This window comes from Gopherus evgoodei, unplaced genomic scaffold (assembly GCF_007399415.2).
Source record: "Gopherus evgoodei ecotype Sinaloan lineage unplaced genomic scaffold, rGopEvg1_v1.p scaffold_78_arrow_ctg1, whole genome shotgun sequence".
NCBI lineage: Eukaryota > Metazoa > Chordata > Testudines > Testudinidae > Gopherus > Gopherus evgoodei.
Window position 1 is genome coordinate 367,790 of NW_022060099.1, and position 24,365 is coordinate 392,154.

Consider the following 24,365-nt stretch of genomic DNA (forward strand, 5'->3'; position numbering starts at 1 on the left):
GCGGTTCAACCGGACCCTCAAGGACATGATGAGAAGGTTCCCGCCAGACGAGCTACGCCATTGGGACCAACTCCTCCCGCTGCTGCTCCTGGCTGTCCGAGAGGTCCCCCAGGCATCGACCAAATTCTCCCCCTTTGAGCTCCTATATGGGCGGAGGCCTCGGGGCCTGCTGGACCTAATGAAGGAGATGTGGGAGCAGTCGGCCTCTCCGACCCAGGGGCTCCTCCAGTACGTCCTCCAGCTATGGGAACGCCTAACTCAAGCGGGGTCCCTAGCGCGGGAAAACCTAAAAGCAGCCCAGGAGAGGCAGGAGCGAAGCTATAATCAAGGCACGCGTGCACGGGAATTTGGCCCCGGAGACCGAGTCCTACTGCTCCTGCTCTCCAGCGAATAGAAATTGTTGGCCCGGTGGCAGGGCCCCTACAAGGTACTCAGGAAAGTGGGGCCTGTCAACTATGAGATCTGCCAACCCGGTCGCCAGAGGGAGAAGCAAATATACCATGTTAATCTGCTGAAACCGTGGCGTGACCGAGAGGGCCTATTAATCGACCCATGTCTGCCAGAGTTGGAACTATGTCCAGAGGTGGCCCAGACAGAGGAGGTGATGGAACCCGTGCTGGGGAGCGCCCTGACGGACGAGCAACAGCGACAGGCCAAATGTCTCGTGCGGGCCTTCCGACGGACCTTCACAGCCCTACCGGGCTGCATGACTGTCACCTGTCATAGGATCCAGACCGAACCAAGGAAGGTCGTGTGGGAGACCGCCCGGCCAATACCATACCAAATGCGCCAGGTGGTGGAGGAAGAGGTTCAAGCCATGCTCGCCCTGGAGGTCGTTGAACCGTCCCGGAGTGAGTGGCGCAGTCTGGTGGTCCTCGTACCCAAGCCTGACGGCTCTCGACGCTTCTGCATAGATTTCCGGAAAGTTAATGCCATATCCCATTTCGATGCCTACTCGATGCCCCGAGTCAACGAGCTGCTCGGCCGCCTCGGGGAGGCCCGGTACATCACCACGCTGGACCTCAGCAAGGGGTACTGGCAAATCTGCTGGAAGAGTCGTCCAAAGAGAAGACCGCCTTTGCCATTCCGTCCGGACTGTACCAGTTCACCAGGATGCCTTTCGGTCTCCATGGGGCCCCCACGACCTTTCAGCGGCTCATGGATCACCTCTTGTGGCCTCACAAGAAGTATGCCGCTGCCTACCTGGATGACGTGGTGATCTACAGCCGCTGCTGGGACGACCACCTAACCCGGGTCGCGGCGGTTCTCCGGACCCTTCGACAGGCGGGATTGACCACAAACCCCCAAAAGTGCCGGATAGCCTGGGAAGAAACGACGTACCTCGGCTATACCGTCGGGTAGGGATAGGTGAAGCCCCTTGTGGGGAAAGTGCAGGCCCTGGTGGAGTGCCCCACCCCGACAACAAAGCGGCAGGTGCGGCACTTCCTGGGGCTCGTGGGGTATTATCGGCGGTTTATTCCCCATTTCGCGTGCACAGCAGCCCCCCTGACCGAGCTACTAAAGAAGAGCAGCCCTCGGACGGTGCAATGGAACCCCGAGTGTGAGGCAGCCTTCAGAATGCTCCGTGGCTGCTTGTGTCGAGAACCAGTTCTATACAGCCCCGACTTCGACAAGCCCTTTGTCCTCCAGACAGATGCGTCTGACGTTGGCTTGGGGGCCGTCTTGTCCCAAGAAGGAGACGGAGGTGATCACCCCGTGCTGTATATCAGTCGGAAACTGTTTCCCCGAGAGTGAAATTATGCCACGATTGAGAAGGAGGCCCTCGCGGTCAAGTGGGCCTTCGAGGCCCTCCGGTTCTTCCTCTTGGGCGGCCCATTCACCCTCATTACGGACCACGCCCCCCTTCAATGACTTGTGAGGATGAAGGACAACAATGCCCGCATCATGTGCTGGTATCTGGCCTTGCAGCCCTATGCGTTCACCATCCAGCATAGGGTGGGCAAGGACCATGCCAACGTGGATTTCCTGTCCCGCCTCGAGGAGATGGGACAGCCCGGCCCCGACAGGTGGGGGCCGGACTTGGGGGGTGTGTGTAACGAGGTGGTGTGGCTCCCTTCCCCCTCAGGGAGGGTCAAGCCCCCTCAGTCATCCAAGGGGGCAGGGCCACTGAGCGGAAGTCCCGCCCCTCAAAGGGTCAGGCGACGACCCGGAAGAATAAAAGCCAGGCCCCAGCCTTCAGTTGCAACTTGGCCACCGGCAGGAGCAGAAGTTCTGGCCGACGCTCGGGACTGGGAGGCTGCCCCAGCCAGAGGTTGAGACCAGGAGCTGCCCGAGCCGCCTCGCCCCTACTACGACGAGGGGCCGCCCGAGCCGCCTCGCCCCTACTGCGACGAGGGGCCGCCCGAGCCGCCTCGCCCCTACTGCGGCGAGGGGCCGCCCGAGCCGCCTCGCCCCTACTACGGCGAGGGGCCGCCTGACGAGGGGCCACCCGAGCCGCCTCGCCCCTACTACGATGAGGGGCCGCCCGAGCCGCCTCGCCCCTACTGCGACGAGGAGCCGCCCGAGCCGCCTCGCCCCTACTGTGACGAGGAGCCGCCCGAGCCGCCTCGCCCCTACTGCGACGAGGAGCCGCCCGAGCCGCCTCGCCCCTACTGCGACGAGGAGCCGCCCGAGCCGCCTCGCCCCTACTGCGACGAGGGGCCGCCCGAGCCGCCTCGCCCCTACTGCGACGAGGGGCCGCCCGAGCCGCCTCGCCCCTACTACGACGAGGGGCCGCCCGAGCCGCCTCGCCCCTACTGCGACGAGGAGCCGCCCGAGCCGCCTCGCCCCTACTACGACGAGGAGCCGCCCGAGCCACCTCGCCCCTACTGCGGCGAGGGGCCGCCCGAGCCGCCTCGCCCCTACTGCGGCGAGGGGCCGCCTGACGAGGGGCCACCCAAGCCGCCTCGCCCCTACTACGGCGAGGGGCCGCCAGAACTGCCTTTGCTTTGCTTTCCCACTGCTCTGCCCTGCCCCAAAGGGCCAGAGCTAATTGGACTATTGTAACTGTGTTTGGTGCCCCGCCCGAACCAAGGGCTGGGCCCCCTCCGACTTTGTCACTACTCTGACCTGCCGAAAGGCCAGAGCAGACTGTAATTGCAGGGAAGACATTGAGGCTGGTGTGGCTCCCCTCCCCCTCAGGGAGGGTCGAGCCCCGGCGGAACCCGTCTACAGGCCCATTGCCCCCCGTTCCCTAGCATCTCCATGGTGGTTATACTCCCACATCCCCCCTCCCTGCCTACCGAGTCCCTTCGCCCCACCTCTAGCCTGTCCTGGGGCCCCGAATAGCCCCTCTCGCCTGCCCTTGTCTCTGTGACCCCCTCGAACACCCCACCCCAATGAATGAGTGCTCTAGCCCCCAAGGCAGGGCCAGATTCATGTTTTGTGGGTTCTGTCTCTGCTCATCTTCTTCCTCTTCCCTCCTGAAGCCCCCCACACATGGGGGGAGGGAAAAGTGGAGCCGTGAGGGACCTCAGGGTGGGCACTGGGCCTGTTCTGAGTGTGGCCCTGGCACCACTGCAAACCTGGTCCTACCCAAGGCCTTCCTCTCTATGGCCAAGAGGCCTCATATGGCACCTCCAGCCCCCTCTTCCTCCCACCTCCATAGCCCCAAGATCCATGTGTCCCCTCTAGCGCCCCTCCCCCCGTACGCACTGGCACAGGGGGGTGGCATTCAGGGTGTCTTCACCCTCCCAAATCTCACAGGAACAGTCCCCTGCCCAACCCGCCTGCCCGTGGTTAGCCGTGCCCCTCACAAAGATGACGGGCTGCCCCAGACCTTAATGTCGCCCCTGTTCAAGATGGAGGCCGCAGCTGGTGATCTATTCGCCCCTCACAAAGATGGCAACTCCATCTTGGCCCACAGTGCATGACAGGCTGAACGAGCCCCCACTTGGTGCACTACGGGCCGAAACACCCACCCCTCGTTGTGGAGGGGGTGGGCAGGGCAGTGACTTCTGTCACCTCCATGAGGAACTCCAGGATCCTTCTCTCTGAACAGACCCTCATCCTGGCGTTCCCCTGCATGCAGGGGGGCTCCCGGCTGAACTGGGAAATGGCCACCCCAAAGCAGCCGCTCAGCTCCTCGCCTGATGTCCCCCAGCGTCCCAGTGCTCCCCTGCCCCAGCATAACTCCCCTCCCCCCCTGGGCAGAGAGACGCAGAATCAGATAGAGAAGTGGGGAGAGAGAGGCAGCGAGCAGCTAAGCGAGCCCACAAAGGCATCAAATCCACACAGGGCTGCCGGGGTTGGCTCCCTCAGAGAGATGGAAAGAGCAAAATCTGTGGCTTGGCCAGAGCACGCGCAGGGATGCTACAGAAACCAGCCCTGGGGACACTGGGTGCAATGGACTCCAGCTGTGTAGGAATTGGGCTGTAGGGAACGGAGAGACCCAGGTGATGAGGGCGGTCGGCATGAGGGACACGAGGCCTCAGAGTAACCCGGCCTCAGGAAATCAGGTGCCATGGAAACCAGGCCTAGGAGAAACCAGGTATCATGGAAACTAGGCCTTAGAGAAACCCAGTGCCATGGAAAGCCGGCATCTGGGAACCAGGGCCATGGAGAATCCAGGCTTCAGGCAAACTGGACCACAGGGAAACTAGACCTCATGAAGCCTGGGCCACCAGGAAGGTCAGCACCTGGGAAACCAGACCTCAGAGAAACCAGGTATCATGGAAACTAGGCCTTAGAGAAACCCAGTGCCATGGAAACCAGGCCTCAGAGAAACCAGGTGCCATGGAAACCAGGCCTTAGAGAAACCCAGGACCATGGAAACCAGGCCTCAGAGAAACCCAGTGCCATGGAAACTAAGCCTCAGAGAAACCAGGTGTCATGAAAACCAGGCCTTTGACAAATTAGGTGCGAGGGAAACAAGGCCTTAGAGAACCCCAGTGCTGTGGAAACCAGGCCTTGGAGAAACCCAGTGCCATGGAAACGAGGCCTCAGAGAAACCAGGTATCATGGAAACCAGGCCTCAGAGAAACCAGTGCCATGGAAACCAGGCCTCAGAGAAACCAGGTGCCATGGAAACCAGGCCTTAGAAAAACCCAGTGCCATGGAAACCAGGCCTCAGAGAAACCAGATGTCATGAAAACCAAGCCTCAGAGAAACCCAGTGCCATGGAAACCAGGCCTCAGAGAACCCAGTGCCATGGAAACCAGGCCTCAGAGAACCCAGGCCTCAGGTGAACCGGGCCATAGGTGAAACCAGACCTCACGGACCCTGGGCTACCAGGAAAGTCAGCACCTAGCGGATGCTGCTCAGGCAGTGGGTTGATGGGTCGCGTTTCTTGCCCTTTCTCCTCACCCAGCTCCGCAGCGATGCCCAGGGCGAGCGACCGGCTACGTGCTGGGGATGGGGCAGACGGCAGCTGCAGGGGTAGACACCAGGAGAGGGTTGCCAACAATACAGGACAGCTCAGCTGTTCAGTGTCTTGACATGAGCCTCTGGGGGGTTGGGGGGCACTCCCTCCATCTCCTCTGTCCTTCCTAGGGGGTCTCTCTCTCCAGCTCTGGGTGCTGCAGCCACCCCAGGGTCTCCGGCGCTGGCTGGGCAGCCGCTGCAGCTCCTTTTCAGGTTCTGTGTGGGCGCCGAGTCGGAGGCTGGGGTTGCTGGTCTCCTCCCGCGGTAGAGCTGGGCAGGCCCGCGGGTCGGGGCTGAAAGGAGGAGTGCGGCCGGAGGAAGGCAGCAGCTGGAGAAAGCTTTGCAAAGAGTTTGGCCCTTCAAACTGGAAGTCTGTAGCTCTTTGGGCAATCTAGAGAGGTGTGGCCAAAACCAAACCAAAACAACACAACACAACCCACCTCAGTACCACTGTCACGGAGACTGGGCGGGCAGCTGTAACAGCTACATCCAGTGCTATCTCTAGGACCGGTCTGGCTATTAACTGTCTATCTCCTCTAAGAATGGTCTGAATCTGTTCTTTTTGCCTTTCCAGTAATGTTCCAGAAACACACTGGGTTTCCCTTAATTAATAAAATTGTATTTGGCCGTGACAGTTCGGTAATTCATGACTCTAACCAGTAATGTTGTCGATGAATACGCCATCTTGCCGAGCCTGATCGTATGGAGTTGACTTGGCATCATGTTGCTTGATTCGTGCATTAACCACATCCACTATGATGGAGTTGGGTTGCAGATGTTGAAAACAAAGTCTGCCTCTTTGGGTAGAGATGTAGGGTTGGGGTTTTTTTGTACACTCTGTTGCTGGATAGTACGATGGAGGCTGGTGTCTGCCAAATGACTTTGGTAGGATCTAGAATCACCTCATTAATTGGGAGGACAATTCTAGATGAGAAGATGGTGTGCAGAATTGACACCAGCTTATGACGTGTATCTGCCACCTCCTGTAGGGGAATATGCAGCTGTTTGCCACCCTCTTGGTAAGATCCAGAAAGTTCTTAAAATCTTCCCCTAGTGATGGGGTTGGTCAGCAGAGCCTCATCTGGGAGAGATGAGAGAAGTGTGCTGGAGGGGTAGCTTCCTCTTCGGGTTCGTTTTCCTGTTCTGATAAAGCTTCCTCCCGCACTGACTCAGGTGCTTTGGACAGACAGGCTGTAGCAAACCATCTGGTGGATTCTCTCTGGGAGACAGTGGGGACGGTTGTGACGTGTGTACGTCGCCCAAGAATTACAATATGGCCTTGGGGGGGCGAGGGAGAAAGGCAGGCATGGGCGGTGGGCTTATCTCAGGAGGCCCGTACCATGATTTGTAGGTTGGTTTTATGGAATTGGGGAGGACTCCATGATTGTAGGCCATGATGAGGGGTGAGGAAATCATCTCCTCCTGGCCAGTGTCAGATTAGTCAGTGGGTAAGGGTGGTGCCGGCCATGGGGCTGGTGCTGCTGGCTCCAGTCCCGCAAAGGACCCCATGAGCTGGCGCCGTACGAGGCCGAGTGGGCCTGGGCTGTGCTGAAGGAGACGAGCCTCGGCTGGCTGACCTCCCTGGCCCATATCTGCCCCAGCATGGAACAGCTCAGCCTGGGCAGCCCAGAGCCAACTGGAGCAGAGCGGGAGTCTGACGCCAGAGCTGGGAGGGTGTCTGGATCAGGCCCTGAAGATCCTGGCCTGGCAGCCACCCAGCGTCCAGGAAAACACCTGGCTCACGGTCCAGTGGACCCTGCTGGAGTCCATCTCCGGGGCTGGGGAGAACTTGACGGTGACCTACCGCAGCAGAGGGGAGATATGGTCCCACACTGAGCCAACCCAGACTCTCCCCTCCCTGGCTTGGGGTTTCTATTTGGTCCGCTCCGCTCACTTCAGCTGGGGCCGCCGGCAGCGTGGCACGTGGCATTCTGGGACGAGTAGAGCAGCTGGCGGCGCAGGCCCCAGGTCCCTGGCTGATCTACAACTCCCAGCACCGCCTGCACCCCCGCACGGCGCTCCCCGGGCTGCTGGGGCGTTCAGCTGGTGCTGGGAAGTTGCTGACCCTTTCCATTGCTGGGCTGTGGCCCAGGCTGGATTAACCCTTTGTGGGCCTGGTGCCACCGGAGCCATTGTAAACCCTGTGCTGGTGTGGGTGTGGCAGGAGCTGTTTTTCAATCAGCTGTTCTGCAGAGGGGCCAGGCTGCACCATTGCAGGGACCGACAGCGTCAGGTGCTGCCACTCCACAGTCTGTCCTGGTGCCTCCTCCAGGGGCTAACTCAGACCAGAAGGAGGTTCCAGCCTCCCAGCTGTAACACGAGGCAGCGGACATGTAGGAAAGGCCTGTTTGCTGTGCAACGTTCAGAATCAGCCCACTTCTGAGAACAGGGAAAGGAACCAGCCAGGCCTGCTGTGAATCCAGCACAACTACTCCTACGTGAACTGACTTGTTCAGTGTGTCTAGATGATTTTAAAGACCCAGCATCTCTAGCTTGTGGGCACCATTGCTGCCAGGCCTGCATCCCTCAGTGCATCCCACCATTGCTGCCAGTGCTGCATCCCACAAACTTCCCCTGTCCTGAGTGCAGAGAAACCTTCTCCCAGAGAAACTCCAAACCGAGCAGGCAGCGGAGGAATATCGGAGAACGGGGACGGGGTCACCCTTCATCCAGTTCTCCCGGGCATGGCCGGGGTTTGGGGTTAAAAATAGTGTGTGTGTGTGGGGGGGAATTTGTAAATATCTAAAAGTGTCCGGGATTCCCGCCCCCCCCCCCCCCCCGCAGAGCTGGCCGGATTGAGCCGCTTGCATGGGGCTGCGGCAGCCAGAGGCTCCCCCACCCGCCACTGCTGCTTCCCCCTCCCCTGCAGCTTCAGATCAGTGGCCTCTGGCAGCTCTCGAACCCCTCCCCTCCCCTCCTCTCCCTCCCCCCCCACTCTGTCCCTCCTCCCCTCCCTCTTCTCCTCCTCTTCCCTTCCCCTCCCCTCTCTCTTCTCCTCCTCCCCTCCCCTTCCTCTTCTCCTCCTCCTCCTCCTCCTCTGCTGCTCCCCGTGGAGCCCGACACACTGCTCCGGGTGGCAGGGTAAGTGGGTGGGGGGTGGAGAAGGAGCAGGGGGGGTTCTGGAGGGGGCAGTCACGGGACAGGGAGTGGGGGGCTGAGGGATCTGAGGGGGGCAGTCAGGAAGCGGGAAGTAGGAGGGATTAGCTGGGGACGGGGCTCCCCATCCTCTTTTTTGATTGTTGAAATATGGTAACCCTATTGTAGAAGCTGCCAGGATGCTGACACTGGAGTCAGCAAAAGAAGCAGAAGTTGGGACAGTGTGTGAAAAACACCAGAGGGCTTTAGATGTCTTCTGCGAAGAGGATCAAACATCCATTTGTGTGGTTTGCCACCTGTCCGGAAATCACAGAGAACACACCGTGCTTCCCATAGAGAAGGCTGCTGAGGATTACAAGGTAAGAAATCACAGGACGGTAAAACTATAATGGCCAGGAACAGCATTTTAATAAAAAAAAAAATTATGGCAAAAACCAGTGGATACGGTTAGACTCCCTTACGCACAATACTTCAGCAATGAGAACAGACATAATACACCGTTATTAACCTGGTCCTGCCCCAAACCATTTTTAACACCAATAAGGACCCAGAAAAGTCAGCTCTGAATTCCCAGGGGCTGAAATGTACAACCTACAGCCCAGTGCTGTTACAGTGGAACTGCTGGGAACTGCTGCCGACCTGGGCCACAGATCCTGCTAGGAACGACAGAACATCTTGTGTGCATGTGTTGTGCTGTGTAGGTACACAGAAGTACATAGAGAGAAGCAGCAAATCAGCTGCAAAGCAAAAAGGAGCAAGAGAGACTCAGACTTTTTACTCAGAGCCAGGCAGCAGGAGACAAACAACTCATCCCCCCCCCCCTTCACTTCAGAACAGAGGGTTTTATTAATAATTAATCCTTCATTGCACAGAGCAGGCAGTGAAAGGCCGGTTTGGCTGGTGTTTTCCTGTGCCACTGTGGAACCAAATATTCTCGATGGGTTTAGTAATAAACGAATTATCCCCTGAAAACCCCGGGTTAAAGGTCAATTCAGATGAGTTTCTCATTACCATTGTATCAGTCTCACCTGTATGTGAAACTTTGGTCCCCCGAGCCACTTCAGAACTGACGGTTCAGGCTCCTCCTGGGTTTGAAAATGGTTCTGGGCTGGAATGGGTTAACAAAAGTGTGCTGCTAATCAGTTCTTACTCCTAAACTACTGTCCTCAGGGTAATGAGCTATTTGTATAAATTTTGTCCCTTTGCCACTTCGCAACTGTGTATTCCTGGTTCCTATCAGCGTTCAAAAACTGGCTCTGGGCTGGAAGAGGTTAATGATAGTCAGCTGTTAATCAGGTCTCAGTGGTACAATATTGTCCACAAGGCAATGTGCTCTGATTGCACATTTCAGCCTCTGGGCCACTCCAGAACCCTGTGCCCCAGGTCCTTCTAGGTGTTTAGAAACTGGCTCTGCGCTGGAAAAGGTTAATGGCAGCGTGCTAGGAATCAGTTCTCAGTGGTAAAATATTGTCCCCGAGGTCTTTTAAGTTTTATTTATTTTATTCATTTATTTATTTATTGCTGTTTAAAATATGGTTTTGAGCCAAAATGAGTTAGTGACAATGTTACTCCTGGGGGAATTCTGCACCAAAACATTTAAAACTCTGCGCACAATATTTTAAAATTCTGCAAATTTTGTTTGTCAAAATAACACTAAACAATCACACCAGTTTCAATTATTTTGGTAATTTATTTCAAAATACCTGTCAACAAGTCTGTGTGTGTAACAATACAGACACACACAAATTTTCCCCCAGGGGTAGAGAGTTAAAGAAACCCTGAAAACAGCCCAATTCCTGCTTCTCTGCCTCCTCCCTGCCAGAGCCCAGCCGGGGGGCCAGACACTCACAGCCCGTCCCCCCCAGAGCCCAGCTGGGAGGTTCCCCCTGGCACAGACACTCACAGCCCGTCTCGCACAGAGCCCAGGGATCCAGAAGGAGAAACAGCCTCATGCTGGGTCCCGGCTTGCATGGAGTTTCCTGTCTGCTGCTGCCTCCTCCCTGCCCTCAGGGTGGGCTGGCAACTGCAACAGCTGCTGGGAACTCTCCAGTTCCCTCCCCCAGCATTGTCCCTATTTCAGATCTGGGCTCTGCCAAATCCAGCAGCCCCTAGTGGTGGCCAACGTCTCTGCAGCCCATTTCTGTGGGGAAAAAGGAAATTTTTGGTGCCCAATATTAATTTTTGCAAAATCTTGCATTGTGCAGCGGTGCAGAATTCCCCCAGGAGCACAATGTGTTATGAGTCTGTTCTCATCACTAAAATATTGTTCTTAACTGTCTGTAAAAGCACCTGATGGGTTTTGCAACAATGTTAGTGACTAAAATGTTGGTCTGGGCCTTTCTGGCTCGTTCCACATTTTACACCATCTCTATATTTCTAGACATACACACTGCAGTGCTGGCTCCCTCTAGACATCCAGACACCTATTTCCCACATAAGCCCTAGAGCAATTCACAGTCTGGAGGAAGAGAGGCGTTCGGCTGCCTAGGTAGAGTGTGGGGCCCAACCTGGTAGGTGGCCTATGAACACACCTGCCACTTCAGGCCCCACAAGTTGATACACACAGAGGCAGCCTCCTTCCTAACTCTTAGCCCAGGGGTTAGGGTACCCACCTGGGAAGTAGGAAACACTGGTTGAAATCCCTCTTCCACCTGATGAGGAGAAGAGATTGGTATAGGGATCTGCCATCTCTCAGGGGAGTGCCCTACCCATGGGTATTGTGATGTGGGGCTCCCTCCCTCTCCCCTGGAGAAGCTGTTCCACTGGGGATAAAATGTCATCTGGGCCAGAGAGAAAGGCCACAAGCCTGAGACTGACTGAATAGTTGTGGTTAGAGCACTCACCCATTTTATTATGTATCTGACATTCTTGCAAATGTAAATAAATGGGGGGAAATCCTCCAAAAACAACCAAAACTAAACCAGTTTTTCTTTTGTTAGAAACAAATTCAGAGCCGTTTGGAGATTTTGAAGAAAGAGAGAGAAGAGATTCTGTCATTTAAACTGAGTGGGGAAGATAAATGCCAGGAACTGCTGGTAGGTGCCGTTATTACTCAGATGCAGATGTGCACAGTGACAGGGTATGTCTACACTACAGCATAAAATCGAAATTACTAAAACCGGTTTTATAAAACCGATATTATAAAATCGATTTTATGCGTCCACACTAGGGCACATTAATTCGGTGGTGTGCGTCCATGGTCCTAGGCTACCATCGATTTCCAAAGCGGTGCACTCTGGGTAGCTACATTAAAGGAATGAGACCAATAACTTCAATTTCCGTCCACACTAACCCTAAATCGATATAGTAATATCGATGTTAGGGTTACTCCTCTCGTTGGGGAGGAGTACAGAAATCGATTTTAAGAGCCCTTAAAATTGATTTAAAGTGCCTTGTAGTGTGGACGGGTACAGAGTTAAATCGATTTAACGCTGTTTAAATCGATTTACCTGCCTAGTGTGGACCAGACCACATTATCAATCCACTGCTTAGTCTGAGTGTCATCAGAGGAATAGTGAGTAACACGTTCTCACCCGTGAAAGATGATCACTTCTTTCTTCCCATTGTAAAGAAAAACTGTTCTCTTTAATCGAGAATAAGCAGGAAAATGAAGCATTAAAGAGCGAGCTTTAATCATCCAAATACTTTCACTGCTAATTCGAGTGTAATTTCTTTACTTACCAGTAGTTTCTCCTTTAGTCTTTCAACTAAAGCTGGTTGAAAAGTTGCAACCAAAAAAAGCTTCCTGCACATAAAAGGGGATTAGTAGAAAACAATTTTTTTCATGGGAAAAAGTCACTTGCAACAAATTTTTCAATTTTTTGACAGGAAATTTCAAAATGAAACAAACATTTTTGTGTCATTTCAAACTGAAATTTTCATTTTGCTTTTAAAAAGCTGAGAAATTTTAAAACATTCGTTTGTTGTTTATCTCTTTCTTTCTTTCTCTTTTTAGTCCTTTTTTCTCCTGAGTGCACTAAAGTGAATAATTTCCAGGTTTTTTCCCCTTAGTTTTTCCTTTTCCTTTTTGCCACTTTTTCAAAACTGGGAGCTCTTTTGAAGAGGTACAGAGAGGAAGTACTAAAAAGAAAAATGAGGGGAAATGAACCCTCAATTTGTTCCATTTGGGGAAAAGGGAAAAAAGAAAAATGAGACATTTTTCAAACGTTATTCTGACATTTTTCAAACAAATCAAAAGAAGTTCCATTTTGAAAACTGAGAAATGGAAACAGCGCTTAAATTTCAATTATTTTTGCAAATTCCCCCACCCTCCAATTTTTTGGCCAGCTGCACTTTGAACAGAGAGAACCACAGCTGGACAATCAGTGCAGCTGCTCTAGGAATCTCCTGCCCCAGAGGAGGAGGTTCACTTAGTGCCTAAAACAAAGCACAAGGACGTCATTGGAAAGACTCCTGTTCAGTTCAGTGAGCTTTGGAACAAGCCCTTAATGGTATCGCTGCTAGACATTGCCATGGAGAAGATCTGGGTCCAGATCTGGTCTGATTTCTTTGCTCCTAGAGTATCTGAGGCCAGAGAGTGCTCCAGAAACAGCATGAATTCATGGGCGTCTGTCCAGTTCACACGCACTCATCCCTAACCAACCCGCAAACTCAGATTTGCATGTGTAAAAAGGGGTCTTCCCAGCAACCCAATTTGTGTTCAAGGTCACTGTGTGGCTTAAAATCCAAGATTTATGGTGAGTCAAATTTTATGTATCGAAAACTGTTTTCAGAACTCATGGCGGCAAATGATGGAGCTCAAATTGTAGTACTTTTTTTTAAAAGCCCCTTGATGTCTCTCTGTATTTTGTGGACAGCTTGTGTTCCCCAGTTCTGCTGTTTCCTCCACTAAAATAATCCTTGCCAGTCAGTTCTGAATCCCACACCTGCTGTGCCTCCTGTTATTGGAAGGATCTGGTTCTCTAGAAGCCACTGATCACAGATTATCCACATCATGCAAGAAAAATTCATATTCTAAACACCAGTTAGGACTCTTGAAAATCTATTGGAAAATCTTCCGTCTACTGAGCATAGAGTATGTTCTCCATAAAATATCAGGAGTTAAATTCTGTGGCGTTGCAATACATGCTGCCTCGTGCATAAAATGTCCCATGGCTGACTCTGTAGTCTTGTCCTTGACCTGTGCTTTCTCTGTTTGTATCTCGTCATTTCAGAAACAGCTAGAAACTGAGAAGCAGAAGATTGTATCTGAATTTCAGCAACTGCGCCAGTTTTTGGAGGAACAAGAGCAACTCCGGCTGGCCCAGTTGGAAGAGCTGAATCAGGAAATTGAAAAGGGGAGGGCTGAGTATGTTGTCAAAATATCTGAGGAACTATCCTCTTTCAGTTCCCTGATCAGTGAGATGGAGCAGAAGAGCCAGCAGCCAGCGAGTGAATTCCTGCAGGTGAGACAGTGTTAGAAACACCCCAGAACTTTTCACAGGGCAAGAAAGTCTCCTAAGCCTTCACTTTTGAGTGTAGGACTGAATGGTCAGAACGTACAATATTGCTACAATATACATTATTGTTCCTTAAGGGCTTGATAAAATGCCCAGTAAAGTCAATGGAAATATACTTCCTGAGTACAACGAGCATTGGATTGAGCCCTAAATGAAAAGAAATTCTTCTTTTGAATTCTACTGGGAGAAAACTCCTCCAAAAATGGCCAACTCCAAACTCTGTTCTGACTGTCTCATAATGCAGGAACAAAGGGACATTCAATAAAATTAGAAAGTGAAGAAATCAAAACTGATGCAAATAACGCTTTTTCACAAATCACGTAATTTGTCGTTGAGACCAAGCATTTAGCCAAACTCAAAAAGTGATCAGATATTTATATGGATAACAAGAATACGCAGAGTGATCTTAAACCTCATGCTTCATTGCTTCAGCCAGTCACTAACTGTTAGAAAGAAGGATGAGAATGTAGGAGGCAGATTATCTGACACCTTCCTCTGAAGCATCTTGCACTGTCCACCTTTGGAGACTGAATAGTGATTAGATGGACGCCCGGTCTGAGCCAGTCTGGCATTTCCTGTGTTCCAAACGCTAACGCCAAAAGGTTAAAGATGGAACCAGTCTTTAATTATGGAAATAGCTAAAATTGAAGCTAAGATTCCATTTAAAGCCAGATTTTGCCACTTTTCCTAGATATCAGAAAAAGGGAAAATATTGGCTTTAAAATTGATACATGAGGTCTGAGGCTGTGATAATCTTGTCTGCCAGAGCTAAAGTTAGATAGGGAAGCTGTTAGTTACTTATGGTAGCCTGAACGTGTAAGTAGTCATTACAATTCCAAAAGCCTTCTGATGATTTTATTTTTCAAAAAATGCCTCTAACTAGTGTAACCCTGCCCATCTGAGTTGGCAGCAACAAGGGCCGGGTTCAGTATCTAGGGGTTCTGTTTCAATAACACAATGCAAAACCAGCTCGAGCCCCCACCTGGTGACCTGAGACAATTACATACCACTCCCAGGGCATCTCTAAGGCCACGTCCAGACTAAGGTATTAAAATCGATTTTAGATACGCAACTTCAGCTACGTGAATAACGTAGCTGAAGTCGAATTTCTAAAATCGAGGTACTCACCCATCTGGACGGCGCAGCATCGATGTCCGCGGCTCTCCGTGTCGATTCCGGAACTCCGTTCGGGTTGATGGAGTTCCGGAATCGATGTAAGCGCGCTCAGGGATCGATACATCACGTCCAGACTAGACGCGATATATCGATCCCCGAGCAATCAATTTTAACCCGCCGATGCCGCGGGTTAGTCTGGACGTGGGCTAAGAGGCATTACTTCCCCTCTCACAAACACCGAGTCTGAGTGTAGCAAAATCCTTTTAATGAAGGAGGGAAACAATGCAGCATTATGTTGGGGAAACACCACAAACAGGATTATAACACAAACCATGAGCAAAAGACCCACCCCCAAGTAAGTCTGGCAGTGTCCTTTTCCCCTCAGTGTCTTACATTCAGCAACCCAAAAAATCCCCCAAAGTCCCAAAAGTTCAACAACCTAAAAGTCTCTGTCCCTGGTCAGTGCAGCCACAGAGTTCAAAAGTTTATCTGTGGAGTTTTACCTCCCAGCCTGCATGGAAATGGGAGGATGGGGGGTGCGGCGCAGGGTTGTTAAGGGGCACCTTACGTGGTCCGAGACTGACTGACCTGCCTCTCCATAGGGTTCTGCTCTAGCCTTCACCATGAGCTGTTCTGCCAGCTGCTCTGCTCCACCAGCTGTCCCATGAGCTGCTCCAATTGTCCCACAAACATGCTCTGCTCCACCAGTCACGCAGTAATATATCTCCAGCCCCCACCATCTCAGCCCCCAGCAATTTCAGCTCTTAGTAATTTTAGTTCTTTAATGATTTCAGCTGGTAGTAGGGGAGCCTCAGTGCTGGTGCATCAGTAGCCCAAAGTGAATTCAGCTCAGCAGCCTGTAACTAGACTCTTAATAGAATTAAAACTAGGCCTGATATTCCACAGTGCAGGAAGGATGAGCCTCAAACAGGGCCCATACTGTCAGATAGATAAGCAGACCTACCTACCTCTCAATTCACTGGGTTTTGGAACTCATGTCCCTTGTTTAGCAAGTGCTACTTAGTTGATGGCGAGTCCCTCTGTCATAAAACAGTTCCACTGTCCTTGATTCACATAATCAGGGTAACAACACTTTATTCTTCTTACCCCAATAACAGAGAAACTGGGGATCCCGCAGCAGCCAAAGTGACCATTTGGGCTGCTGTGGGCTCATGCTAGGCAGGGTGGTTGTGCCTATGCAAACAAGATCAGCCTCTGAAGTTCTTTTCCACAACTCACCACAATTCACCCCCAGATGTCAGGGTAGAGCTCATCCTGGCTCAGCGTACACTAGCAAAAAAAGGAAAAAAGGCAAGAAATAAAACATACCATCCTGGATATCTCTAGCTGATATCTAGAGCCAGATTCTCTGTTGCAACCAGTATCTGTTGTGCGCAGGTGTTTTCACTCCTCAGATTTCCTGCATTGAACCTGGCATGCAGGATAGTGTTTGGCCCTGTGTTACTCTGTCCCCCACACCCATTATTCTCACACAGCCCCAGCTTCCTGTGCATGTCAAGAAGTCCACAGGACGGGCCTTCAGAATACTAAGTGGTGACAGAGTTTATAGCATGGGAGCAGCACAGTATGGGGGCATCCCTCCCTCTGGACCCACTGGAGTCTGCAGGAGGGGATCTTCCCCAAACCTGTGAGTGTTAGGGAGATCCTTGTTCAGCACATTGCAAGACTGAGCCCTCTGATTCCATGTGCCGGGTGGTCATCCAAATGTCATTCCACAGAGAGCCTGTGTGCCTCCTTATAGAAACTTCCTGGGCCCAGCTCCTGCAGTCAGAGCCCTTATCCAAAAGAGCAAAGGCAGCACATTTAATGCTTTTGTTTGCATTAATAAATAACAAATAATTTTCTCTTTGAACCTCAAACTGTGAAGACAAAGTGAGTCCCCTCCAGAGCAGGAGGGATCCTTAGTGTGAGAGATGGGACTGAATTTCCTTTTATCTCTCCCCTCTAGGACATCAAAGGCACCTTGAGCAGGTAGGAGGCTCCTTCTCACTCTCCCTTTCACTTCTCAGTGCAGGGAAGGGATTTTGGACATGAGACCTGGCTCCCCACGGTCCAGCAGCGCAGAGTGTGGAGCTGGTTCCCAATCACTCTGAGTTAAATCTAATCTTGGAGCTGTTGTCATTTTGACTAGACTCCAGAACAGAGCAGCCTGAGAAAAGAGTGTTTGACCTACAGACAGGGTGTTATTTGTAGTGTGGCTGGAGGAATGGAGACCTCAGGGGATTGGGGCTGGAGAATGAGCTTTTCATTTCTAGGTCACAGACTCCAAACTCCACCTAGGCTGGTAGGGATGGAAAGTCAGGGCCATCTGATGACTATTCAATGAGTTGTTTATTAATTGTTTCTAATTACGCAGTGAGCTGTAGCCGTGTGCTGGGCATGGTCACAGATACGATAGAAGAGACGTTCCCTGCTCGAGGAGTTTATAACGTGCTGTTATCAGCAGTGCTATGGCAGTGCCTGGAGGCTCAAGCCAAAACCAGGGCCCAACCTGCTGGGTGCTGCACAGACACACAGACAGAGACAGTCCCTGCCCCAGGGAGGTTACAGTCTAAACAGACACATGAGACAAAGGGCGGAGGGAGGAAGGATTAAAATCAATTGAAGGGAACATTCAATGGAGACAAAGTGCTGCACGTTGGAAGGAAAAATCAAATGTACAACTAGGAAATGGGGAATCACCGGGGAGGCAGCAGGACTGCGGAAAAAGATCTGGGGGTTGAAGTGGATCACGCAGAAAAGGAGGCGGCAGTGTGATGCTCTTGTGAAAAAGGCAAATGTCATTGTGGGATGTTGTCCCAGGTTGCTGTAGTCACCACAGGTGCTGCCTCCTCCTGGCTGCTCTGGGGATTAGCTCTTCCAGGGCCAAGCCCTCCCCTTGCGTCTCTCCCCCCGTTGTCTCTCTCTCACTCTGCAGCCTCATCTCTCACCCCAAGAGCTGCAGCTTCCTCTTTGCAACTCAGCCTCCAGCCAGGTCACTAAACGGTTTGGGTGTAGAGTCTCTCTGGTCCCACTGCCCAGGCAATGCCGCTCCATCAGTGGCTGGTAGGGGAACTATGTCTGAGGCTGTTCTACAGAGAGCGATGACCAGTTGTTCTTCACGTCCCCTGAGGGCAGAACAAGAAGGAATCGGTTTAATTTGCCACAAGCGAGATTTACATCAGTGTGATGGGTTCCCGGGGCGCAGCCTGGACTGTGGCACTGCTGAGCCCTCAAATCCCCAACCTGGCCTGCCTCTCGCCCCATGATGCTGATGTTAAGCTACAGGCCTGACAGACCCTGCGCTGACACAGACACCTACAGGCAGGGACCCGCCCAGCTGCATTACATGAATCATCTCCCAGCCATTGATGAACCAGCAATAGAAGGCGCCAGCCAGTTTCCCCCAGTTCCAGCCCTGCCCCCCAGAACTGCACCAACTCGCACTGCTCAAGGCTCCCTGGGCAGGGCAGGTTCATTCAGTCGTTTGCCGTCCCTCAGTAGGGAGTGGACACACACTGGCCTTTGTAAGCTGAGAACTCCTGTGCTAGGAAACTGACCATTTCTTTTTCCGTGCGTGCTCCAGCCCCGGAGCACCCACAGAGTCGGTGCCAATGTATCACAGGTCCTTAAATTTCACCCAGTTATTCCCGTGTTCAGCCTAATAACTTGTACTTAACTAAATCCTAGCGTGTGTTGACTAAGGCACCATCCAGAAAGCCAGTCAGTCTAGATTTAAAGACATCAACAGGCAGTAACATTTGAAGCTCCCCAGAAGTGGGGTGCCACTGGTGCCCAAACAATGGCCCCACCCCTGCTCCGCCTCTTCCCCTGAGACCCTGCCACCTGCTCGCTCCTCTCTGCACCATTCCCCCATCACTTGCATTTGAGGCAGGTGCAAAGGGAGAGAGCATATTCACTAGAATAAAATACATTTTAGTAAAATACAAACATGAAAGAACTCCACACCGAGTAACACTGGGTTGTTCTTCAGGTGTGTGAGAGAGTTTCAGAACCCAGAGGCCTTTTCTTCTGAGCTGAAATGGAGAATCTGGGAATCGTCTCAAAGAAATGCATCTGTGGAGACCATAATGAAGAAATTCAAAGGTAATAACCAGTCACCTGGGGAATTTTCTCACCTATGTTACACTGCTAATTGACAGAGCTGGGGAAATCTCTTCGGGACAATGATTGTGGACTGAGATAGTCAGCTAATCATTTGGAACCTGTGAATTCCCTGCTCAGCTCTGGGTACAGCACACACACGCTGGGTTAGGGGCCTACATTCGGACTCCCTGCGGGTTTCCTTTCCTAGCAGCTATGAACATTAATGTGAGTTTGAGCTTCCTGCTGAATTCACTGTTCTTGCAGTATATATGTTTGGATTTTTTGTCTGCAAGGCCTCCGGTGTCATCATAGTCCCTCTCTTGCTTTAGAGCAGGGGTGGGGAACCTTTTTTTATCACAGGCCATTGACCCACACAAAAAAATAAATTGCATGCCACTCACCCGCAGGGGGACGGAGACGGGGCATGGAGGCTCGGGGTTCCCACCCATCCACACACACAGCAGGGTGAATCGGCACTTGTAGCTCCATCCCCACAGCGGGGAGGGGAGGGGTGCTGTGGACCAGATGAAATTTAGCAACAGGACAGATTTGGCCCATGGTCCATAGGTTCCCCGTCCCTGCTTTAGAGATTCTCCACCTTTTATCCTCCTGAGCTGGAGAGAATGAGACCCCCAGGGCTGCCAGGAAGGATGAGCCAGATTTACTAAGTACTAATCATTGAATGTTAATCCGTGAAAAAGTGTCTGTGTGTTGGTCTGTCTCTGAATGATGTGTTGGTTTCAGAGGGTTTGTCTGCACAGCAATTAAACACCTGTGACTGGCCCATGTCCGCTGACTCCAGCTCATGAGGTTCGGGCTCGGGCTGGAGCCTGGGCTCTGCGACCCTTTCCCGTCACAGGGTCCCACAGCCCAGGCCTCTGCCCAAGCCTGAGCATCTACCCCGCAATGAAACAGCCCCAGTGCCTGAGCCCTGCGAGCCCAAGTCAGCTGTCATGGGTCAGCCAGAGGTTTTGAATTGCTGGTAAAACATCTCTGGGTCTGTCATGTAACCTTAGGTCATGTCCTTAGTTTTTAATGTTTGTGGTTATTTTTTAGTGATGTTTGTAATGGTTTGTACTGGTCTGAATTGCACTTAACCTCCTTAACTAGAACTTCATAAAGTTTGTTTTCTTTTCATTTTGCTTTTGTGTTAGAACATTAACAATGTGAATATATCCCTAAACACGACAACCTGACATTTCGTCTTTTTCCTCCATTTCTTCCTCCAGACTCACTGTCGTCTAGGTGCCGGTTGGACAAAGGTAAATTTCTCGTATAAAGGAGAAGTGAAAACTTTCCTATGAATTACGCTAGCTCATTGGCAGTTCAGGTTTTGTTTCAATTTTCCATTTGACAGGAGCTGAACACCATATTACTGCCCAGATCTTTCCTAAAAACAGAAAAGTTGATTCTTTTCTCTCTTAGAATTTGTAACTAATGGTTGAGTTACCCAGATGGGCTGGGGTGTGTGTGTGGGGGGCAAGCAGTGTATGAGTGCAGAGATATAAGAGTTTAAAAATGAGCCTTTTGGAAAATCATAGAGGAACATCTCATCTCATTCTCAGAACTCTTTCTGCACATACATCACATCCCCTGGCAATAGTATTATTAGTGTGACGAACTAGGAATGTTCTTAATGTTTGCTCTGAATACTGTGTTGGTGCCTCAGTGTCCCCATGGCAGTTCTTAAGTATCTGGCAGAGCAAAGGGCCAGTGCACCTGACACTCTGTCTCCTAGCAACTGATGGCCTGGGCCCCTCCCCTGCAAAGGTGCCAGCTGAAGGTGTTGGAGACAAAGGGATCAGGTGACCTCCTGGCCCAGAAAAGGGGCTGAGCAGAGAGGAGGGGCTGGGAGGGGTGGTTAGTCTGGAGCTGGCTGAGGGCAGACGTGGGGGTCTGGCTCACTGCCCCCCAGAATGGACCCGGCCGAGGGGTCCGGTTCGCTGTATCTACAAGCTCTGTTTTAGACCCTGTTCTTGTCATCGAATAAACCTCTGTGTTAGTGGCTGGCTGAGAGTCACGTCTGACTGCAAAGTTGGGGTGCAGGACCTGGTGGCTTCCCCAGGACCCCGCTGGGGTGGACTCGCTGTGGGAAGCGCACGGAGGGGCAGAGGATGCTGAATGCTCCAAGGAGAGACCCAGGAGGTGAAGACGTGTGAGCTTCTTGCCCTGAACAAGTCTGCTCCAAGGGAGAGGAGGCTCCCCAGAGTCCTGCCTGGCTTGGTGGGGAGCAGTTCCAGAGCATCGCCCGGGGACTCCGTGACAATTAGCAAATGCACAAGTGGAACAATGAAGAATGGGAAAATTCAACATACAAAAATAGACATTTCTGTTTCATCTCTACTTTATAAGTCAAAAGAAAAAATGTTAAAAATGTCAGAAGGGGTTCGGTAGACATCAGCTATTCACAGACATGCCGACTCTCAGGAATGAATCGTGAGAGATGCGATTTCTGAGTAAAATTAAGCCTCACTCATGATCTCACCATAGAGCTGTGGCTGAAAAAAAAATCCCGACATTTGAGAGCTCTAAAACTGAGGCTTAATTTTACTTAGAAATCCTGTTAGTGCCCTGGGCGCGGCTGGGGCTCCTGCTGTCACCACCCCAGTGCGGCTGCTCCCCTGCCGGCCTGGGAAGTGGGAGAGTGGCGCCCACTGTAGCCCCCAAGCCTAGGGAGGGTGAAGAGCCCTAGGAGGAGCAGAGATGAGGCGGGGGGTGGGGGGCTTTATTATGACCTGGGAGCTGCAGGGGTCTGAAGTGAGCAGGGGGATGATGGACTGGGGAGGGGGCTGTATTGCTGGTGGCTTCTGAGCAGAGAGAGTGATTGCTGGGAGGGTGAACTGAGGGCAGTGGGGTAGGGGTGGGGTGATGATGATGGGTGGGGAAAGGTTCCAGGGCCTGATTGTCAGGCCCTTTTGTGCTGCTTTGTCTGAGCAAAGGGGCCTTGATGTGCCTGGAAACAATCTCCAGAAAATAGTTCCGGTGCCAGGCAACCACCCCCGTCCGTGTGAAGTTGGCAGAGGGGCTCTACAGCAACTCTGCCCCCAGCTGTTATTGTAGCAGTGGGTTGGGGCCATGCTGGGGGTCAGGGCCGGCCCTAGGGGGTGCAGGGTCCGTGGCAGAAATGACAGATTCGTCTCTTCTGGGACCGACCACGCCAGCCAGTCACACCAGCCTGTGGAGCCCCCCAAAGCGCAGGGCCCGGTGCGGTCACCCCAATTCACCCTCCCCAAGGGACGGCTCTGCTGGGGGCACAGACACGAGGCGTCACACTCTGGCTGACTCTGCTTCGCAGACCTGAGGCCCCTGGAACGAGGGGCCGGGGAGACTAAAGGAAGGACAAAGGTGGCTTAAAACCACCTCCCTCTGACCGCCCTCATCTTCCCCCCAAGCACAAGGATGGAATCACTGAGGCTCAGACTCTGGGTCTGGGGGCCTGGCTCAGCTGAGCTGATCCTTTTTCACTCTGTCCCTGAACTGGCTCTGTCAGGGTGTGAATCCCCCCTGCCCACGGCTGAGATCTCAGCGCTGCCCCCCATGCAGAGGTGGGTAAATCCGGGAGTGGGGAGGTTGCCTGGTTCACTCCCCAGCTGGGGCAGGTTCTGTCACCGACATGATCAGACCCTGCCCTGGGGCTGAGCTCTGCCCAGGGCGGCTCCAGGCCCCAGCGCGCCAAGCACGTGCATGGGGCGGCATGCCGCGGGGGGTGCTCTGCCAGTTGCCGGGAGGGCGGCAGGCGGCTCTGGTGGACCTCCCGCAGGCGTGCATGTGGCAGGTCCACTGGAGTCACGGGACCGGCAAGTGGCAGAGTGCCCCCCGCGGTGTGCCGCCGTGCTTGGGGCGGCAAAATCACTAGAGCCGGCCCTGGCTCTGCCCCTCACGCTCTGATTCTCTCTCTGCAGCGAACGTGACCCTGGATCCAGACACGGCCCATCCCCGACTCATCCTGTCTGCGGATCGGAAAGGTGTGAGCTGGGGAGTCACACAGCAGGACCTGCCCAACAACCCTGAGAGATTTGACAGCTGGCCCTGTGTGCTGGGCTGTGAGGGATTCAGCTCGGGCAGCCATTACTGGGAGGTGGAGTTTGGGGCGCAGGTGGAGATAGGGAGGGGAATGTGTGATGTCGGGGTGGCCAGAGAGTCTGTGAATAGGAAGGCAGAGATCGACTCTATCCCTGAGGAGGGGATCTGGGCTGTGGGGTGCAGAAGGGGAACGTACTGGGCTCTCACGTCTCCTGCGCAGCGCATCCCCTTGTACCCGATCCGGGGACACCGCAACATCTGGGCACCCCGCAGGATCCGGGTTTATCTGGACTATGAAGGGGGGCAGGTGGCATTTTTCGATGCTGGTCGCGGGATGTCGATCGCCACTTTCCCGCCGGCCTCTTTCGCCGGGGAGACGATCCGCCCGTTCTTCCGGGTTCATGGTCTTGTGCCACTCACACTGTGCCCCTGAGGTGCCCTGCCTGTCCCCATGAAACAGGCTCCTCGAGCCCCCTTCCTCCTGATCTCTATGACCTGGAGGACTCAGCCTGTCTCCCCTTGCATGGATCACTGGCTCACCTAATTAGTCTTCTCTGTTTTTAACATGGAGGGAAAGCCACAGCTCCAGCCTGTGCTGTGTAATCTGTGGACCCAAAACAAACACAGGAGCTTGTACCTCTGTCTCAACACACGGGTTACAAACATTTAAAAACAAAGACATTCTGATAATGCAACAGAAAAATTCCTGCTTAAATCTAGAAGTCCTAAGAAAATGAAAGCTTAATAGAACTTTTGCATGGATTTGTTACCAAGTGGGGAGGAAAATAAACTTCTCTCCGATCCACTGGATTACAGAATAAGGGGAATAGAAACCAGCTGTTACTAAGGTTCTGGGGGGTTCACTCTGGGGTGTTTCTTCAGGCTCATTTTTTTATTGAAACACACATGTAAACGTGTGATGCAGTAGGGACTGTCTGTGTGGGGAGTGGGAGAGCAGGGGAGGACTTTAGGGGATGGGCGATGCCAGGGCCTGTAACCTGAGCTAGGTAAGGGAGGGGAAAGGTCAACACCTTTGCCCGGGAAGGGGACAAAGGAAGGGAGCGGCAGGAGGGAAGCAGTTTGAGTTTGGGCTTGGGGCTGTGTGGGGGGAATTCAGGGTATCCTAGCTAGGATCCAAGCACCCTGAAAGCCCAGAAGGACTCGGTGGAGGGGTCCTGACTGTGCCTGCAAGCTCTGCTGTAA

At 52.7% G+C, this 24,365-nt stretch overlaps 1 protein-coding gene across 2 annotated transcripts in view; it reads left to right on the forward strand.

The window, feature by feature from the left end:
- LOC115643941 (tripartite motif-containing protein 15-like) overlaps positions 1-24,046 on the forward strand; it is a 35,094-nt gene extending 11,048 nt beyond the window's left edge. The window contains exons 1-8 of one of the 2 annotated variants that reach the window (XM_030547957.1): positions 8,365-8,442; positions 8,626-8,816; positions 11,397-11,492; positions 13,632-13,862; positions 17,002-17,024; positions 19,027-19,139; positions 20,369-20,401; positions 23,042-24,046. In XM_030547957.1, the coding sequence (XP_030403817.1) occupies positions 8,637-8,816; positions 11,397-11,492; positions 13,632-13,862; positions 17,002-17,024; positions 19,027-19,139; positions 20,369-20,401; positions 23,042-23,595 (1,230 nt within the window). In that variant the 5' untranslated portion in view covers positions 8,365-8,442; positions 8,626-8,636 and the 3' untranslated portion in view covers positions 23,596-24,046. Of the gene's footprint in view, positions 1-8,364; positions 8,443-8,625; positions 8,817-11,396; positions 11,493-13,631; positions 13,863-17,001; positions 17,025-19,026; positions 19,140-20,368; positions 20,402-23,041 lie in introns of those variants that run through there. The other variant, XM_030547958.1, reaches the window with a different exon arrangement.
- Positions 24,047-24,365: the final 319 nt, after the last annotated feature.